The 19,100-nt window shown below is 41.8% G+C and overlaps 1 protein-coding gene across 1 annotated transcript in view; it reads left to right on the top strand.

Annotated features, from left to right (window-relative positions):
• The first annotated feature begins 1,889 nt into the window (after nucleotides 1–1,889).
• The window catches only part of MTTP (microsomal triglyceride transfer protein), a 169,722-nt gene continuing 152,511 nt past the window's right edge, over nucleotides 1,890–19,100 (top strand). The window contains exon 1 of the mRNA XM_077277601.1: nucleotides 1,890–2,046. Coding sequence (XP_077133716.1) covers nucleotides 1,986–2,046 — 61 coding nt within the window. The 5' untranslated portion in view covers nucleotides 1,890–1,985. The remainder of the gene's footprint in view (nucleotides 2,047–19,100) is intronic.

Genomic DNA, 19,100 nt, shown 5'->3' with positions numbered 1-19,100 from the left:
ACACACACAGCCAGCTCTCTGCAGGCCTCTGCTCTGCAAAACAGCACACACCTGACTGACACTGACGTTGCACCTGACACACCCATACCCCTTACTGCAGGGTTTTTAACAAACAGACCTGTGGGTTTCAGCCACATGAAAAACCTGGATTCGCTGTCAAGCCCGCAGCTCTGAGTGAGTTTACTACCGCTTGTACCTGTGATAAGTGGGAAGGCCAGTCAGTACTAAAGATGATGATATCATCCAAGTACACTGAGGATATTTCCGATGGGGTTCTGACACTATGTCCATCTGCCTCTGGAATGTGGCTGGTGCTCCATGTAGTCCAAAGGGCAAGATGACAAAGTGGTACAGACCCTCCGGTGTTATGAAGGCTGTCTTTTCTTTTGCTGACTCTGTAAGAGGCACTTACCAGTAACCCTTGGTCAGATCAAGCTTGGTAAAGTACTGGGCCTGCCCCAGTCGCTAAATCAGCTCTTCCGGTGGCATTGGATAAAAGTCGAATTTCGACACCTCATTCAACTTACGGAAATTATAACAGAACCGTAACGACCCGTTTGGCTTCGGGATCAGTACAATGGGGCTGGCCCACTCACTCCTGGATTCCTCAATCACTCCTAGTTGCAGCATTTGTCTTACCTCACGTGTGATGGCTTGCCTCTGGGCTTCTGGCACATGGTATGATTTCATCAGCACCCTTACCTGAGGCTCGGTGACAATGTAATGTTGGATTATAGAAGTACAAACAGGTAGTTCCAAGAATGCATCCGTATTCTCTTGCACTAATTTCCAAGCCTCTCGACGCTGCTGTTTAAAGAAAGTGTGGCCTATTTTTACCTCTCTCTCAGCATCTATTCGGGCCAATATCGGAGGGTCCTCAGATTATACGTCTGGAGTCACATCCATAAGCATGCACTCCCGGTCCTTCCATGCTTTTAACAGATTGATATGATACAACTGTTTGGGTTTCCTTTTCCCGGGCTGGTATACTCGGTAGTTCACCTCTCCAACCTTTTCCCTGACTTCATACGGCCCTTGCCACTTGGCCATGAGTTTACGTTCGGCAGTAGGTACTAAGACTCATACCGGATCTCTTTCTTTAACCCCTTTAGCCACGAAGGTGGTTTGCACGTTAATGATCAGGCCAACTTTTACAATTCTGACCACTGTCCCTTTATGAGGTAATAACTCGGGAATGATTTAATGGATCCTGGTGATTCTGAGTCTATTTTCTCGTGAAATATTGTACTTCATGTTAGTGGTAAAATTTCTTTGAAATGACTTGCGTTTATTTGTGAAAAAAATGGAAATTTGCCGAAAATTTAGAAAAGTTCGCAATCTTCCAACTTTGAAGTTTCATGCCCTTAAATCACAGAGATATGTCACACAAAATACTTAATAAGCAACTTTTCCCATATGTCTACTTTACATCAGCACAATTTTGGGGACCAAATTTTTTTTTGTTAGGAAATTATAAGGGTTTAAAGTTGACCAGCAATTTCTCATTTTTACTACACCATTTTGGTACCAATATGACATTTTCAGTGGTACCAAGTTTTTTTATTTGTCTTTTTGATCGTATGTTATTCCTCTTTTTGTTTGGCGGTATGATGATAATGCATTGTTTTTTGCCTTGTTTTTTTTTATGGTGTTCACTTTAGAAGTACCTATATACCACACTTATCATCCTCATCATTGCCACTCTTCTCAATGACCTCTGTCTTTACCATACATGTTTTGTGTGACACAATAGCAATCACAGTTTAAATAATGAAGGTACCATCCAGAATAATCATTAACTAGAAGACCTTTGGTCAATCAACCTAACACATGGAGTTTGGAATCTGACCCTTACTACATCTAGATAAACATTGTTCTTCAGGCTGAATCTTTCCTCACCAAGTCTGAGTCTCTCCCCAGTAACAACTGGTCACTGGTTCCTAGTGACTGAACTAAGGCTGCCATTGGAGCAGGAGATCGGAATAATGATATCGCTCACGTTTTTTTTACTTTGTATATTTTCCACATTTTCTGCTTCCATTAAGGGTAAGTGTATTTATACACAATGTAGAGACTTTCTAGTGAGAAGCTTCCACTTATGTGGTTTCCTTAGATAGCACAGACTGAGTGTGAGTAGTAAGCGGTCGAAGCCATATAATGTGTCATATTCTATATTTTCATAGGCTATACATAACAGAAAATAGCTTGGTGTGGTATTGTATAGCATTCCTGGTTAAGATGTGTTTAGAAATTTGGAGGGGAACTGTTGTTTGTTCTAGTTCTACCTAACATGTTATCATATACTGTGATTTTAGAGTTAGCAGAATATTTTATTAAAATAAGAAAAATAAGCAAACGTATCTAAAGATTCAAAACTTGGAAATTCTATGGTAATACTTAAATAGTCCACTTAATGACGTTCTGTGGTTTCCTGAAGAAGTCAGGATTTGACTTCGAAACGCGTTGAGAATAAACCGCATATCTTTTAAACATCAGGAATCTTGGATTTATGTATCTACCGGTAGCGCAGCACTACCCGCCTTCTAGACAATTGTTAGAGTTAAACATTTATATATGGGATTTAACACCTATAAAAATGGTACCAGGCGTATAGAGTGGCGTATACATTTTAACATTATATTTTCAAATACTATTTTATATGCAAATGAGGGCGCTTCAATGCACCCTTAGCATGGCCTATAGGTTGGTTACCGTTACACCCTCCGATTTGCATATTACGGCCAGTCCCTCATTGATTTTCAGCACTTGCTTGGCAAGAGTGAACGCTGTTTAAAATTGATCCTGTTTCTGCACTTGCGCACTGACAGTGGAGCAGCTGAGCAGCGCTCACGGTATGAGTGCGATCAGATGCACAATGTATCTATGAGTGTGCTGTCCTGCATGGCCCTGCCTGAGTATGGCCACTGCTCAAAACACCCAAAAGTAAAGAGAGTGAGCGGCTTCGCAGAGGAGGAGAGAACATTAAAGACTTGTGACGTAAGCCAAGAGCCAGAGTGTCCTCGCAGGCCCGTTATGTATCGCACTGACTCTGTGAGCACTCTGCTGAGCTTCTTCAGTGGGATTTGCAGACTTTTGGCCACGTTCTGACTACATGTGCTGCACTCAATTCACTTACCGTATATTCAGTGAGGCCAAGCTCATCTAGTTGGCAAATGACCGCTTGTATGCAAATTGAATACTTGTGATCAGATTACCGCCCACTTTCACCGGTGACAATGGAGAATCCTAGTAGCATACGGCACGTGCGCTATAAGGATTCGGAAGGCTGCAGCCACACAGAGTGACTGCAGACTTTTAGCAGAAGACCGGACAACCCCTTTAAGTTTCATTTTCTATACTTTGCACTTTTATCTACAATAGATCCTTCCTTGCTGTCAGTGCATAGAAACATTATCTTTTACAACTTCTTCTAACACACAGCTCAGCTGAGATTTTGTTGCAATCTATTAAGCGACAAAATCCCATGCGAGTAAAACACAGCCCAAATCTTATTCTCTTAATGAGGAATTGACGGACTTTATTGCAGCATCATAGTACCGTAGCTACAGCTAGGATTATACTTATATAAACCAGATTTGTATTCATCTGCATTTTTACATTGGCTCGGTTTTAATGAAGTTGGCAATACCATGTAATTATTGTAAGAGCAAGGTTTTCTCTGTATTACACACTATCTGCTATTTCGTAGTATTTTACTGCTCCTATTTATTGATTAAATCATCCTATTCTGAAGGTTAGTGCTCCTGCCGAGATAACTTCCCATAGCTATTAGCTTGTAAAGACACTTGTTGGTGGAGCAAGGTATTAAATCCAGTTTAGATAAGAAGTAGGATAGCTGACGTTTCTGGACACTCATTGATAATAGCTCTTGATAAACAGGTTACCGCAATGCTGTCTCATTTTTAGAACACGCATACACAGACCTTATCAAACAGTTGCACCAAGCTAAGAAAACTTTGATTGGACAGCTGTCATTATTGTGTCCTTGTGTAGTCATTTTCTATTTTTCAGATATGTCATGGAAAAAAAAGTCTGCAGATTTAAAGAGTTGTTCGTATGCTAATAAAAAAAGAGCAACTTTGCAATTTACTTTTTATATGAAAAAAATTCCATTCTCATTAATTTAAGATTTTATAGGGATTGTCTGATCTTCTGCAGAAGCACATTGCTCATCAGGCTTCCTGTTTCCTGAGGGGTTTGGTAGGTAATGTGCTCCTGCTTGATTGGACAGTTGTGAGCAGAATCATCGTCGTGCCTCTGGCCCAAACTGTGCATTTGTAAGGGTATGGACATGCTGCCCATATTTCTTTCTTGAAGAAACAAGTTTTATTGTTGTGTGATGTGCTATGTTGTGATGTATAATGTGAATTGTGATGTTTGTTAGTAATATTAGTAATATGTGTACTTTAACCATAGGGATAGCTAGAGTTAATGATTGGGACTATCACAGATTGGAGAGGGTTTAGTTACAGTGAAAGTGACAATTTTCTGCAGAGAGTCAGATAGGGCCTGGAGTTCATAGTAAGTGGACCCAAAGGTCCAAGGTGAGCGGTGCCGCATTCTGGGTTTGCCCTAAGTGAGAGGAGATCAAAGAAAAGGAATAGCGAGATCCGGAGCCTAAGTGACTAACAGACAGCGTGAACTTCCAGAAACGGGTTCTAGGAGAGGACACCTAGCCACGAGACTCTGAGCTTATAACACTAGAAGGTAACTGGCCTAAAGCAGGACTGAGTATGTGGGATGAGAACAATGTCCCTGGCAGATGTTCCAGAGTGTCAGCTTTACCAGCCATACTGGCAAGCTAAAGGGAAAAGAGGATGCGGAATGACAGAACAAGTAGGTCACACTTGTTAATCGGGACTGCTGCTTTAAAGCTACTGTAGGTTGTGGTGAAGTATGGAGAAACAGTGGACATAGAGGACCCTGGTGTAAACTACTAAAGAAGGAAAAAGTGTGGGAATTGCTTCGAGTTGTAAGGGAAGCATTCATAAGACTTTGTACCTGCTATACTTTGTATATATCCCCTACCAAATCCCCGCTCAGTTAAGTGTTCATTTTTGTATGGTGGTCAACCCCATTGAACTGTGAAGCATCTGGTCCTGACAAAGCAGGCACATTGGTTACATGTGGCCTGCACTGGCAAAAGGCCCTTACAGCAAAAGTCCTCACACCCAGCCAGTACTTCCACTTTCATGTAACGTTCCGGGGCGCCATAGATGATTGCCTTACCACCCCGCAACATGTTACACATTCTCCGATGCTGTGCTGTGCAGCATTCGAGGAGCACAGTGGTACTGAAGCTGACCTCCAGCAATCCAGCCAACTTCATTGCAGCTCCTACAAGCTCAATTGTAAAAAGCTTTTAGGCATCAAGCAATGCCAGAACAGCAGATCCCCCCCATAAGTGACCCCATTTTACAATCTACATCTCTGAATGAATCCATCTAAGGATACAGTGATCATATTGACAAGACAGGTGTGTAAGAGAATTTCATACCATTGGGCAGTGAAGAAAAAATAATTACATTTCTACCACAGAAATATTGTTTTAGCCTTAGATTTTACATTCTCACACTAGGAAATGGGCAAAATTTTTTTCTGCTGAATGTGGCAATATCCCATATGTGGCTGTACAGTGCTGCTTGGCCACACGGTGAGACTTGGGAGGGAAGGAGCGCTACTAACTCTAGAAGAACAAATTATCGTTGAATAGTTTGCAAATACCATATATTAAATCCCTAAGTGCCAGAAGAGCAGAATCCACCTCAAGTGACCCTATTTTGGAGATTACACCCCTCTGGGAATTTATCTACAAGTGTAGTGATGATTTTGATTACATGGTTTTCCAGAAACAAGCAACAATGATTGTTGATGATTGAAAAATTGCCATTGTGGTGCTTGTATGTTGCAGTGCCCAGTACATTGTAATACCCATACATTGTGCCCAGCTCATGCTTTTAGAGACACGCACCCCATAAATTAAACAGACTCTACAGAAATGCCAAACATGTGGATGCTAAATGTGGTTTAGGCACACTGAGGCTCAGAAGGGAGAGGTGCATTTGGATTTGGGAGCACAGAATTTGCAGGATTTCTTTTGGGGTGAGAGGAGCTTTTCCAGAGTCTTTTTTTGTTTTTGTTTTTTTCATAGATCTATCTACAGTTGTGCTCAAAAGTTTACATACCCCGGCAGAATTGCTTTTTTGGCCATTTTTCAGAGAATATGAATGATTACACCAAAACTTTTTCTCCACTCATGTTTGTGGTTGGGTGAAGCCGTTTATTGTCAAACTACTTTGTTTTCTCGTTTTAAATCATAATGACAACCCAAAGCATCCAAATGACCCTGATCAAAAGTTCACATACCCCATTTCTTAACACCGTGTATTGCCCCCTCTAACATCAATGACAGCTTGAAGTCTTTTGTTGTAGTTGTGGATGAGGTTTTTTATTTTCTCAGATGTAAAGCTGCCCACTCTTCTTGGCAAAAAGCCTCCAGTTCCTGTAAATTCCTGGGCTGTCTAGCATAAACTGTGCTGTCATGATCTCAATGGCAAGAGAACATAGCATCAGCATATATAGGAACTAGCTCTTGGAAGATGGGAACTGAGCTGACCATGAACTAAACCTAACGCACAACTAGCAGTGGCCGGGTAGCATGCCTACGTTGATTCTAGATGCCCAGCACCAGCCGGAGGACTAAATAAAACTAGCAGAGGAAAATATTAGTCCTAGCTCACCTCTAGAGAAATACCCCGAAAGGAGACAGAGGCCCCCCACATGTATTGGCGGTGAGTTGAGATGAAATAACAAACGTAGTATGAAAATAGGTTTAGCAAATTTGAGGTCCACTTACTACATAGCAGAAGACAGAAAGGACACTTTCATGGTCAGCTGAAAACCCTATCAAAAACACCATCCAGAAATTACTTTAAAACTCTGGCATTAACTCATAACACCAGAGTGGCAATTCCTGTTCACAAGAGCTTTCCAGACACAGTAACGAAACTACAGCTGTGAACTGGAACAAAAATGCAAAAACAAACATGGACAAGAGTCCAACTTATCTAGTAGTTGTCTAGGAGCAGGAACAAGCACAGAGAGGCTTCTGATAACATTGTTGACCGGCAAGCAACTAACAGAGCAGCAAGGTTATATAGCGACTCCCACATCTTGATGGGAACAGGTGAACAGAGAAGATGAAGACACCAGTTCAATTCCACCAGTAGCCACTGGGGGAGCCCAGAATCCAAATTCACAACACTGTGCGCTTGAGATCTCCCCAGAGTGGCTCAATGATATTGAGGTCAGGAGACTGAGATGACCACTCCAGAACCTTCACTTTGTTCTGCTGTAGCAAATGACAGGTCAACTTGTCCTTGTGTTTTGGATCATTGTCATGTTGGAACATCCAAGTGTGTCCCATGCGCAGCTTTCAGGCTGATGAGTGCAAATTTGCCTCCAGTATTTGCTGATAATGTGCTGCATTCATCTTTCCTTCTACTTTGACCAAGTTTCCTTTGCTTCTGTAGCTTACACATCCCCAAAACATCAGCAATCCACCCCCGTGTTTTACAGTAGGAGTGGTGTTCCTTTCATCATAGGCCTTGTTGATCTCTCTCCAAATGTAACGTTTATGGTTGTGGCCAAAAAGTTCAATTTTGGTCTCATCACTCCAAATTACCTTGCTCCAGAAGTTTTGAGGCTTGTCTCTGTGCTGTTTTGCCTATTGTAGGCGAGATACTTTGTGGCATTTGCACAGTAATAGCTTTCTTCTGGTGACTCAACCATGCAGCCCATTTTTTTCAAGTGCCTCCTTATTGTGCATTTGAAACAGCCACACTGCTAATTTTCAGAGAGTCCTGTATTTCAGCTGATGTTATTTGTGGGTTTTTCTTTGCATCCCGAACAATTTTCCTGGCAGTTGTGGTCGACATTTTTGATGCTCTACCTGACCGTAGTTTTGTTTTCACAGAGCCCCTGATTTTCCATTTGTTAATCACAATTTGAACGCTGCTGACTGGCATTATCAATTCTTTGGATATCTTTTTGTATCCCTTTCCTGTTTTATACAGGCCAACTACCTTTTCCCATTGATCCGTTGACAATTCTTTTGCTTTCCCCATGACTCACAATCCAGAAACGCAGTGGCTGGATGAAAGATGCAAGAGTCTGTCTGGATCCCAGAAATTCACTCGGCTTTAATACACACCCACTGATTACAAGCAAACAGGTCACAGGTGATGATGTTACCTTTAGTAGCCATTCAAACTCATTTGTGTCAACTTCTGTGCATGTTATCAGGCCAAAATCACCAGGATATGTGAACTATTGATCAGGGTCATTTGGATGTTTTGGGTTGTCATTGTGATTTAGAAAGAGAAAACACCGTAGTTTGATGATAAATGGCTTCACCCAACCATTAACCATGAGTGGAGAAAAAGTTTTGGTGTTATAATTCATATTTTCTGAAAAAAGGCCAAGAAAGCAAAAAATTCTGCCTTGGTATGTAAAGCTCAGACCTTAATCCAGTTGAGAATCTGTGGTCAGTCTAACTTGAAGGAGCTAATAATTTTAGAGCACAGGGTGCACTACCATAACAATATCTTTTGTAGATAAGCAATATCCAGTAGTAAATGATTATGTTTAAACGAGAGAGAAGACAGCACTACTGTATGATATGCACACAACAAGTATAATCACATGATAGAAAAAACCTTTATTAACACACAATACAATCTTAAAACATAAGTAAAGTCATGTAGGTCGCACAGCTCAAGCCCATAATATATATACAATAGTCAAAATACAATAATTGCACATCCCCAATATACCACAATAGTCAAAATACAATAATTGCACATCCCCAATATACCATATATTCAGATAATCAGTTTTAACCAATGTGTCTATAATAATTGTAATAAGTACAAATTAAATAGGTCACAACAAGCTCCTGAACAAAACCTTCACCCAAACCGAACAGTGTCTGGGGCACAATACCGTCTTCTCTCTTGTTTAAGCATAACTTGATGGGGCTGGAGAAGTTTTGTTTTGAGGAATGGTCAAAAATCCCAGTGACAAGATGTGGAAAGCTAGTAGAGACTTATCCAAAGGGACTTGCAGCTGTAATTTCCTCAAAAGGAGGCCCTATAAAGTACTGACTTTATAAAGGAGAATAGTTATGCATACTAGTTTTCAGTAATTCTGTCCTATTTGTTGTTTGTTTCACAATAAAAAGAAAACCAAATGTTCACAGTTGTAGCCATGTTCTTTATACAAACTGATGCAAACCCTGAAAAAAAAAAACAGTTAAATTCAGGTTGTCAGGTAGCAAAACACAAAATGTGCCAAGGGCGTGAATACTTTTGCAAACCACTGTACTCTGCTGGAGATCCACAATGGTATATGATTTGTAAGCTGGAGAAAAAGTGAAGGTAATTCAGCACTGCCAATGGTATCAAGTGCAGAAGGAGACCGTACAGATTCAAGGTCTTCTTTTGCACTTGATACCTGTGGCAGCTCGGACTTACCTTCGCTTTTTCTCCATCTTCTATATGGTATTTCTACTTTACTGTACTCTTAACAAATAAGCTTTTAGCCAACAGGTGGTCCTTATACTTACCGTACTTATCGAATTAGCCAATAGGTGGTCATAATACCTACCGTACATGGGACCCTCTACCATCTCTGTACAGTTCAGCTGTAAGCTACTGCTTAGGGACCTCTTGAGATACAATTTTTTTTCTGTTAAAGGCAAATAACAGTATCTAATATGGACAGGGATAATATGGAATATGCTATTATTTTTTCCCTGCAGTAGTGTTTATTAGTGTTAGAAACTGGCATCGCTTTGGATTTGTCTAACGAGTTCTCTTAACCCCTTAACGACCGCCGATACGCCTTGTATCGGCGGCCGCTAAGGGTACTTAAACCACAGCGCTGTTAATTAACGGCGCTGTGGAAAAAGTGAATAGCGCCCCCCAGAGTCGGATTTTCTCTGGGGTCTCGGTTACCGGGGGGTAGCCGAGACCCCAGAGAACATGATTCGGGTTTTTTTTACCGACCCCCGAGTTGCGATCGCCGGTAATTAACCGCTTACCGGCGATCACAAAAAAAAAAAAAAAAAACGCGATCTCCCTTTTAATTTCTCTGTCCTCTGATGTGATCGCACATCAGAGGACAGAGAAATGGGGTCCCAGATCGCCCCCGATGGCCCCCCGATACTCACCTGTCTCCCCCGTGCTCCTCGTGGCTCCCGATGGGCGCCGCCATCTTCTTCCGGCAAAAAAATGTCGGGCGCATGCGCAGTGCGCCCGCTGGCCGGCACCCGGGAGATCTTTGGGGTCTTGGCTGCCGGGGGTAGCCGAGACCCCAAAGAACATGATCGGGGTCGGACCCCTGTTTTGCGATCGCCGGTAATTAACTGTTTACCGGCGACCGAAAAAAAAAAAAAAAGTGATGTGTAATTCTCTGTCCTCTGATGTGATCGTACATCAGAGGACAGAGAAATAGGGGGATTCGGGGACCCTATCATACTTACCGGTGTCCCTGGGTCCTCCTGTGTCCTCTTCTGGCTGCCGGCTTCTTCCTTCGGTAAGAAAATTGCGGGCGCATGCGCGGTGCGCCCGCCATGATCGGCCGGCAGATAGAGGAGTTGGGGCTAAATTTAGGGTTAGGGTTAGGGCTAAGGTTAGGGTTAGGGCTAGGGTTAGGGCTAGGGTTAGGGCTAGGGTTAGGGCTAGGGTTAGGGTTGGGGCTAAATTTAGGGTTAGGGTTGAGGCTAAATTTAGGGTTAGGGTTGGGGCTAAATTTAGGGTTAGGGCTGGGGCTAAATTTAGGGTTAGGGCTAGAGTTAGGGTTGGGGCTAAAGTTAGGGCTAGAGTTAGAGTTGGGGCTAAATTTAGGGTTAGGGTTGGGGCTAAAGTTTGGGTTAGGGTTGGGGCTAAAGTTAGGACTAGGGTTGCGGCTAAAGTTAGGGTTAGAGTTGGGATTAGGGTTTGGATTAGGGTTGGCATTAGGGTTACGTTTGGGATTAGGGTTAGGTTTGGGATTAGGGTTAAGGTTAGGGTTGGGATTAGGGTTAGGTTTGAGGTTAGGGTTGAGATTAGGATTAGGGGTGTATTGGATTTAGGGTTCGGATTAGGGTTATGGTTGTTTTGGGGTTAGGGTTGCGATTATCCTTAGGGTTGTGATTAGGATTATGGATCGGGTTGGCATTAGGGTTAGGCCTCTTTCACACTTCAGTCTTTTGGCGTCAGTCTGAAACCGCCATTTTCGTCAAATAGCGGATCCGCCATTTTTTTGGGGCGGATCCGCTATTTTCCCATAGACATGCATTAGCGACGGATTGTGGCGGATGGTCGTCCGTTCCATCCGCCATGCGACGGATGCATCGAGATTTGGCGGACATCATCTAGACATTGACGGCCATTGTAACGTTTTTTGTCTGCGCAGAAATGGCGGTTCGCGACGGATCCGTCGCGTCCGTCATTCCATAGAATGGCCGCCTATGGGCGACGGATCCGTCGTTACTGTCATTTCAGCGGATCCGTCGCCCCAATCCGCTTTTTCAATTGCGCATGCTCCAAAAAGTAGATAATTTTCCCAGACAACCCCCAAGTAACGGATCCGTCAAAAAAATGAATCCGTTAGAACCGTTTTCTCAACAATTGTGACGGATCCGTCGATCCGTCACTATGTCGGAGCTGACTGACGCCAAACAACTGAAGTGTGAAAGAAGCCTTAGGGGTGTGTTGGGGTTAGGGTTGGAGTTAGATTTGGGGGGTTTCCACTGTTTAGGTACATCAGGGGGTCTCTAAACGCCACAGCCAATTTTGTGCTCAAAAAGTCAAATGGTGCTCCCTTCCTTCCGAGCTCTGCCGTGCACCCAAACAGTGGTTTACCCTCACATATCGGGCATTAGCTTACTCAGGATAAATTGGACAACAACTTTTGGGGTCCAATTTCTCCTGTTACCCTTGTGAAAATCAAAACTTGGGGGCTAAAAAATCTTATTTGTGGAAAAAAAATATATTTTTTATTTTCACAACTCTGCATTATAAACGTCTGTGAAGTACTTGGGCATTCAAAGTTCTCACCACACATGTAGATAAATTCCTTGGGGGCTCTAGTTTCCAAAATGGGGTCACTTGTGGGGGGTTTCTACTGTTTAGATACATCGGGGCTCTGCAAACGCAACATAACGCCCGCAGACCATTCTATCAAAGTCTGCATTCCAAAACGGCGCTCCTTCCCTTCCGAGCTCTGCCATGTGCCCAAACAGTAGTTTACCCCCACATATGGGGTATCAGCCTACTCAGCATAAATTGCACGATAAATTTTGCGGTCCAATTTCTCCTGTTACCCTTGAGAAAATAAAAAATTGCAGGCTAAAAAATCATTTTTGAGGAAAAAAAAAAGGATTTTTTATTTTCACAGCTCTACTTTATAAACTTCTGTGAAGCACTTGGGGGCTCAAAGTGCTCACCACACATCTAGATAAGTTGCATAAGTGGTCTAGTTTCCAAAATGGGGTCACTTGTGGGGGGTTTCTACTGTTTAGGCACATCAGGGGCTCTCCAAACGCGACATGGTGTCTGATCTCAATTCCAGCCAATTCTACATTGAAAAAGTAAAACGGCACTCCTTTTCTTCCAAGCTCTGCGGTGCGCCCAAACAGTGGTTTACCCCCACATATGGGGTATTAACGTACTCAGGAGAAATTGCACAACAACTTTTGTGGTCTAATTTCTCCTGTTACCCTTGTCAAAATAAAAATTTGGGGGCAAAAAGATCATTTTTGTAGAAAAAATGCGACTTTTTATTTTCACGGCTCTACGCTATAAACTTCCGTGAAGCACCTGGGGGTTTAAAGTGCTCACCACACATCTAGATAAGTTCCTTAAGGGGTCTAATTTCCAAAATGGTGTCACTTGTGGGGGGATTCCACTGTTTAGGCACATCAGGGGCTCTCCAAACGCGACATAGCGTCCGATCTCAATTCCAGCCAATTCTACATCGAAAAAGTAAAACCGCACTCCTTCTCTTCCAAGCTCTGCAGTGCGCCCAAACAGTGGTTTACCCCCACATATGGGGTATCGATGTACTCAGGAGAAATTGCACAACAACTTTTGTGGTCTAATTTCTCCTGTTACCCTTGTGAAAATAAGAATTTGTGGGCGAAAAGATCATTTTTGTGTAAACAAATGCGATTTTTTATTTTCACGGCTCTACTTTATAAACTTCTGTGAAGCACTTGGGGGCTCAAAGTGCTCACCACACATCTAGATAAGTTCCTTAAGGAGTCTAGTTGACAAAATGGTGTCACTTGTGGGGGATTTCCACTGTTTAGGCACATCAGGGGCTCTCTAAACGTGACATGGCATCCGATCTCAATTCCAGCCAATTCTGCATTGAAAAAGTCAAACGGCACTCCTTCTCTTCCCAGCTCTGCGGTGTGCCCAAACAGTGGTTTACCCCCACATATGGGGTATTGGCGTATTCAGGAGAAATTGCACAACAAAATTTATGGTTAAATTTTTGTTTTTACACTTGTGAAAATAAAAAAAAATGGTTCTGAATTAAAATGTTTGCAAAAAAAGTTAAATGTTCATTTTTGCCTTCCACATTGTTTCAGTTCCTGTGAAGCATGTAAAGGGTTAATAAACTTCTTGAATGTGGTTTTGAGTACCTTGAGAGGTGCAGTTTTTAGAATGGTGTCACACTTGGTTATTTTCTATCATATAGACCACTCAAAATGACTTCAAATGTGATGTGGTCCCTAAAAAAAAATAGTGTTGTAAAAATGAGAAATTGCTGGTCAACTTTTAACCCTTATGACTCCCTAACAAAATAAAATTTTGTTTCCAAAATTGTGCTGATGTAAAGTAGACATGTGGGAAATTTTATTTATTAACTATTTTTTGTGACATATCTCTCTGATTTAAGGGCATAAAAATACAAAGTTTGAAAATTGCAAAATTTTAAATTTTTTGCCATATTTCTGTTTTTTTCATAAATAATCGCAAGCAATATCGAAGAAATGTTACCAGTAACATGAAGTACAATATGTCACAAAAAAACATTCTCATAATCAGTAGGATCCGTTGAAGCGTTCCAGAGTTATAACCTCATAAATTGACAGTGGTCAGAATTGTAAAAATTGGCCTGGTCATTAAGTACCAAATTGGCTCTGTCATTAAGGGGTTAAAATACTGTTTTAAAAATACCTTTTTAGTGAAATATGTTTGTCCTTTATTTTAAACACATATGTTCTTGATTTTTCATTGAGAATTTGGCACTGCTTCTCCTGCTGTCTTTAGAAGTATGACATCAGAATGTCACAGTGACCTGGGGTATTAAATAAAGTTCTGTGTGTTATCAGTCACCTTTATGCTCAAAAAATGACACAGGTATGCAAACTTTGGATTTATGATAATATTTATAATATTTTCAAATCCAATGACTAATTCTTATGTTTTCTTATGCCCTGATTTAAAAAAAACACTTCTATTTTTAACCAGCCCATATGGATTTTGCACAAAACGGGTGTGAAATTACGTACAAGCGAAATGAAGAAGAAAAATCTATATTGTAGCCAAAAATGGACACAATAATATACAGTGGGGCAAAAAAGTATTTAGTCAGTCAGCAATAGTGCAAGTTCCACCACTTAAAAAGATGAGAGGCGTCTGTAATTTACATCATAGGTAGACCTCAACTATGGGAGACAAACTGAGAAAAAAAATTCCAGAAAATCACATTGTCTGTTTTTTTATCATTTTATTTGCATATTATGGTGGAAAATAAGTATTTGGTCAGAAACAAACAATCAAGATTTCTGGCTCTCACAGACCTGTAACTTCTTCAAGAGTCTCCTCTTTCCTCCACTCACTACCTGTAGTAATGGCACCTGTTTAAACTTGTTATCAGTATAAAAAGACACCTGTGCACACCCTCAAACAGTCTGACTCCAAACTCCACTATGGTGAAGACCAAAGAGCTGTCAAAGGACACCAGAAACAAAATTGTAGCCCTGCACCAGGCTGGGAAGACTGAATCTGCAATAGCCAACCAGCTTGGAGTGAAGAAATCAACAGTGGGAGCAATAATTAGAAAATGGAAGACATTCAAGACCACTGATAATCTCCCTCGATCTGGGGCTCCACGCAAAATCCCACCCCGTGGGGTCAGAATGATCAAAAGAACGGTGAGAAAAAATCCCAGAACCACGCGGGGGGACCTAGTGAATGAACTGCAGAGAGCTGGGACCAATGTAACAAGGCCTACCATAAGTAACACACTACGCCACCATGGACTCAGATCCTGCAGTGCCAGACGTGTCCCACTGCTTAAGCCAGTACATGTCCGGGCCCGTCTGAAGTTTGCTAGAGAGCATTTGGATGATCCAGAGGAGTTTTGGGAGCATGTCCTATGGTCTGATGAAACCAAACTGGAACTGTTTGGTAGAAACACAACTTGTCGTGTTTGGAGGAAAAAGAATACTGAGTTGCATCCATCAAACACCATACCTACTGTAAAGCATGGTGGTGGAAACATCATGCTTTGGGGCTGTTTCTCTGCAAAGGGGCCAGGACGACTGATCCGGGTACATGAAAGAATGAATGGGGCCATGTATCGTGAGATTTTGAGTGCAAACCTCCTTCCATCAGCAAGGGCATTGAAGATGAAACGTGGCTGGGTCTTTCAACATGACAATGATCCAAAGCACACCGCCAGGGCAACGAAGGAGTGGCTTCGTAAGAAGCATTTCAAGGTCCTGGAGTGGCCTAGCCAGTCTCCAGATCTCAACCCTATAGAAAACCTTTGGAGGGAGTTGAAAGTCCGTGTTGCCAAGCGAAAAGCCAAAAACATCACTGCTCTAGAGGAGATCTGCATGGAGGAATGGGCCAACATACCAACAACAGTGTGTGGCAACCTTGTGAAGACTTACAGAAAACGTTTGACCTCTGTCATTGCCAACAAAGGATGTATTACAAAGTATTGAGATGAAATTTTGTTTCTGACCAAATACTTATTTTCCACCATAATATGCAAATAAAATGATAAAAAAAACAGACAATGTGATTTTCTGGAATTTTTTTTCTCAGTTTGTCTCCCATAGTTGAGGTCTACCTATGATGTAAATTACAGACGCCTCTCATCTTTTTAAGTGGTGGAACTTGCACTATTGCTGATTGACTAAATACTATTTTGCCCCACTGTATATAAAGATTTATTGAACATTCATTCTGCGCCTTTATTGTTAATTAATTCTTGTGCCTTTTCTCTTCAAAGCTTCTCTTGATACCTTTTCTGTTATAGAAGGAATGCGGATCTTCTCTCTAAGCATCCAGCAGTAGTCTCCAATCATGTTCACGTTCCATCTACCTTGGTATCGTCGTTGCCTCTTCTTGATATCCTGATGAAATCTTTCTCATTGCTCTTCACTAACAGCACAAGGGTTTTCAGCAAAGTAGTCCAAATGAGAATGTAACAAATGTTATTTCAAATTCATTGGACAACCCAAGGCTTTGAAGCATTTTGGCATATTCTTTACGATGGACTTAAATTTTGAATCTTTGTTATTACCTAAGTGCAGACTTGGTACACAGGTACATAATAGTCTCTCCTTCTTTTGGTAGAGTTTTCAAAAACTGCTTCATAAATCCTAGCTTAATGTGGAACAGTGGCAGATGAACCAGGTAGTGGCAGGTAGTGGGATCAACTAAACTTTCCGCAACTATGTTTTTGTATCCTGGTTGCAAAGATGTCTCATTGGCCAACTGTTTTTGCTCCAATGATGAGTCCTATCCTGGCTGTCACGGGTACTTCATGTATCCTCCTTGCTGCCCAAGGAGCAGAGAGAACTTTTAGATCACCACTTATTGACTATACTTGATCCTCGTAGTTAAGTTTCTTGAGAATAAAGTCTAAATTCTCATAGCTTCCCTTCAGTTGCACAGAATTCCCTACAGACACTGAAGCATACTTGCTGCCATTGTGCAGTAGCACAGCTTTCAGACTTTTTGGATGAATCAATAAAGTGTCTCCACTTGCTCACATTGCCAAATATGGAGAGAAAGACACCACATATTGATGAGCACACCAAATATCAATAAAATATACAATCAAAATGTATTTAACAACATGAACTACAGTAAAATAATTTAAAACCAAAGAATATCACTCTCAAATAACACCAGTAAGGCAATAATATGCCAAGAATGTAACCTGCAGTGTACAGCAAAAATTAAGTAATGAATATCTAAGCACGCTAATGCATACAGTAAGCCGTCTCCAGAACAGATAGAGAAGCAATAAAATACATGTAATGGACCTGTATTTGCATAGACACAAAAATCACCAAAAAATGACAGTAAGCAATGTATGGCAGAGTGATGTGTCTCCTGCAGGCTCCGTATTTGCATAGGATCTCTCTCCTCCCCCATCGTCATATCCAATGTCCGGCCTTTTTTTACCCCAATCTGTCTCAGGCATGAACACTGGCGCGTCATGCCTGAGTTTACTTTTTTGGACCTGGAGAGCTGCGGAGGTCTCTCCTTGTCCTTGCAACGCCAAAGCCAGTGATTCACCCTCTGCTCCCCTCCGTAGCGTCGCAGCACCAGGAATCCCCGCAGTCCCCCGGTGTCTTCCCGAAGCATTAATCAGAGCCGCGGTAAAGGCGGGAATCCCTGCCGCAGGCACCGCAGATGCCAGAGTCCCATCATCTGATCCTTCCCGCTGCATCACCTCGCCAGAGCACAACACGATCCCCCGTCACTTCTTCTTGTTATCGTCAGCTGGTACCGGAGCTGTGACTGCGTCACCATTTTCTCTCATCTGCACCGTCACATCTTCAGTATCCATCGCATTCACCCGGCCTCCCCTCGGGTTTTTGTCAGCTGATATTGAAGCCTCAATAAGAGCAGGAATCTTTGTAACAGATGTTCGACGGGCCAATTTAAATCCATGAAGCTTTGATACCGTCGGGTCTTGGCAGGGATCCATATTTTGAGGTAAATGCCCAGTCACTTTTACCTCAGGGGAAAGCAGGCTTCCTTTAGGCCCCCTCCCGGTGTCATTGCGTCTCGATAAAGGAAATTTCTTTGATGAATCATCTTTTTTCTTAACAAAACCCAGTCCAGGCATATTTCTATAAAATTTAAGGTCAGATATTTCATAATTTAGTATGCTTAAGTAGCTGAAAATAGAGGATTGTCAGGAGCTCCGTAAAAGCACGTCCGCTCCTGTCCCCTGCAAACCACGCCCCCCCTTCTCTAAAATTTTGTAACACCTTGTCATTGCGCTCTTCTTTAGTTCTACAAATGCTTTCTTCTTGTCATTTTTGCACCCCTTACAAGTCTATTTAGCCATAATGGTTTTCTCACTATTGGCCTATTGGTTAAAATTGGATACAAATGCTCCTCGCTTTTGTTGGGTCCTGTTCTAGATGATAGAGGTAATTATATTTAATGTTTTATCAAAAACCTGTTTCCTTTGCTGGACCTACTCCTGAATTTCTATCAGGGTATTTGAAGTCCTCCATAATACTTACCTATTCTGCCTCATGTATTTACTTTCTTGCTGCTTCCATTATACTTGGAGACCTATGAGAAATCATATTCTTTCCTATCCCCTTATCTCCACCCATGAGGATTCTACATTTTCATTGGCCTCACATATATTATCACTCAGGATTTGTATTCGGTAAAATTTTACTTATAAGCAAACCTCTCCCCCTCGCTTATTTGTACGGTCATTCCTGAATAGACTATAGCCCTGTAACTTAGCAGCCCAGTCATAGCTGATGTCCACCCATGTCTTCGTTATCCACATATACCATTATTTTCATATTTTCAACATTATTGTTAATTCTTCTATCTTGTTGGTGACACTTCTTACATAAGTTTCAATTCACTTTATAAATACTTATAAATACTATTTGTATCTTTATTACTCCTCTGTGTATTATCTGTTCTACCTCACGCTCCCAGGTCACTCCCTTTTTGGCCCAGGTCACTACCTGCATTATCTTCCTCTCTTGTACAGTAGTTACCCTCCCACCAGTCTTCAAT

This window comes from Ranitomeya variabilis, chromosome 1 (assembly GCF_051348905.1).
Source record: "Ranitomeya variabilis isolate aRanVar5 chromosome 1, aRanVar5.hap1, whole genome shotgun sequence".
Classification (NCBI taxonomy): Eukaryota; Metazoa; Chordata; class Amphibia; order Anura; family Dendrobatidae; genus Ranitomeya; species Ranitomeya variabilis.
Note: the sequence above shows the minus strand (reverse complement) of the source record. Positions and strands in the feature narration are given on the sequence as shown.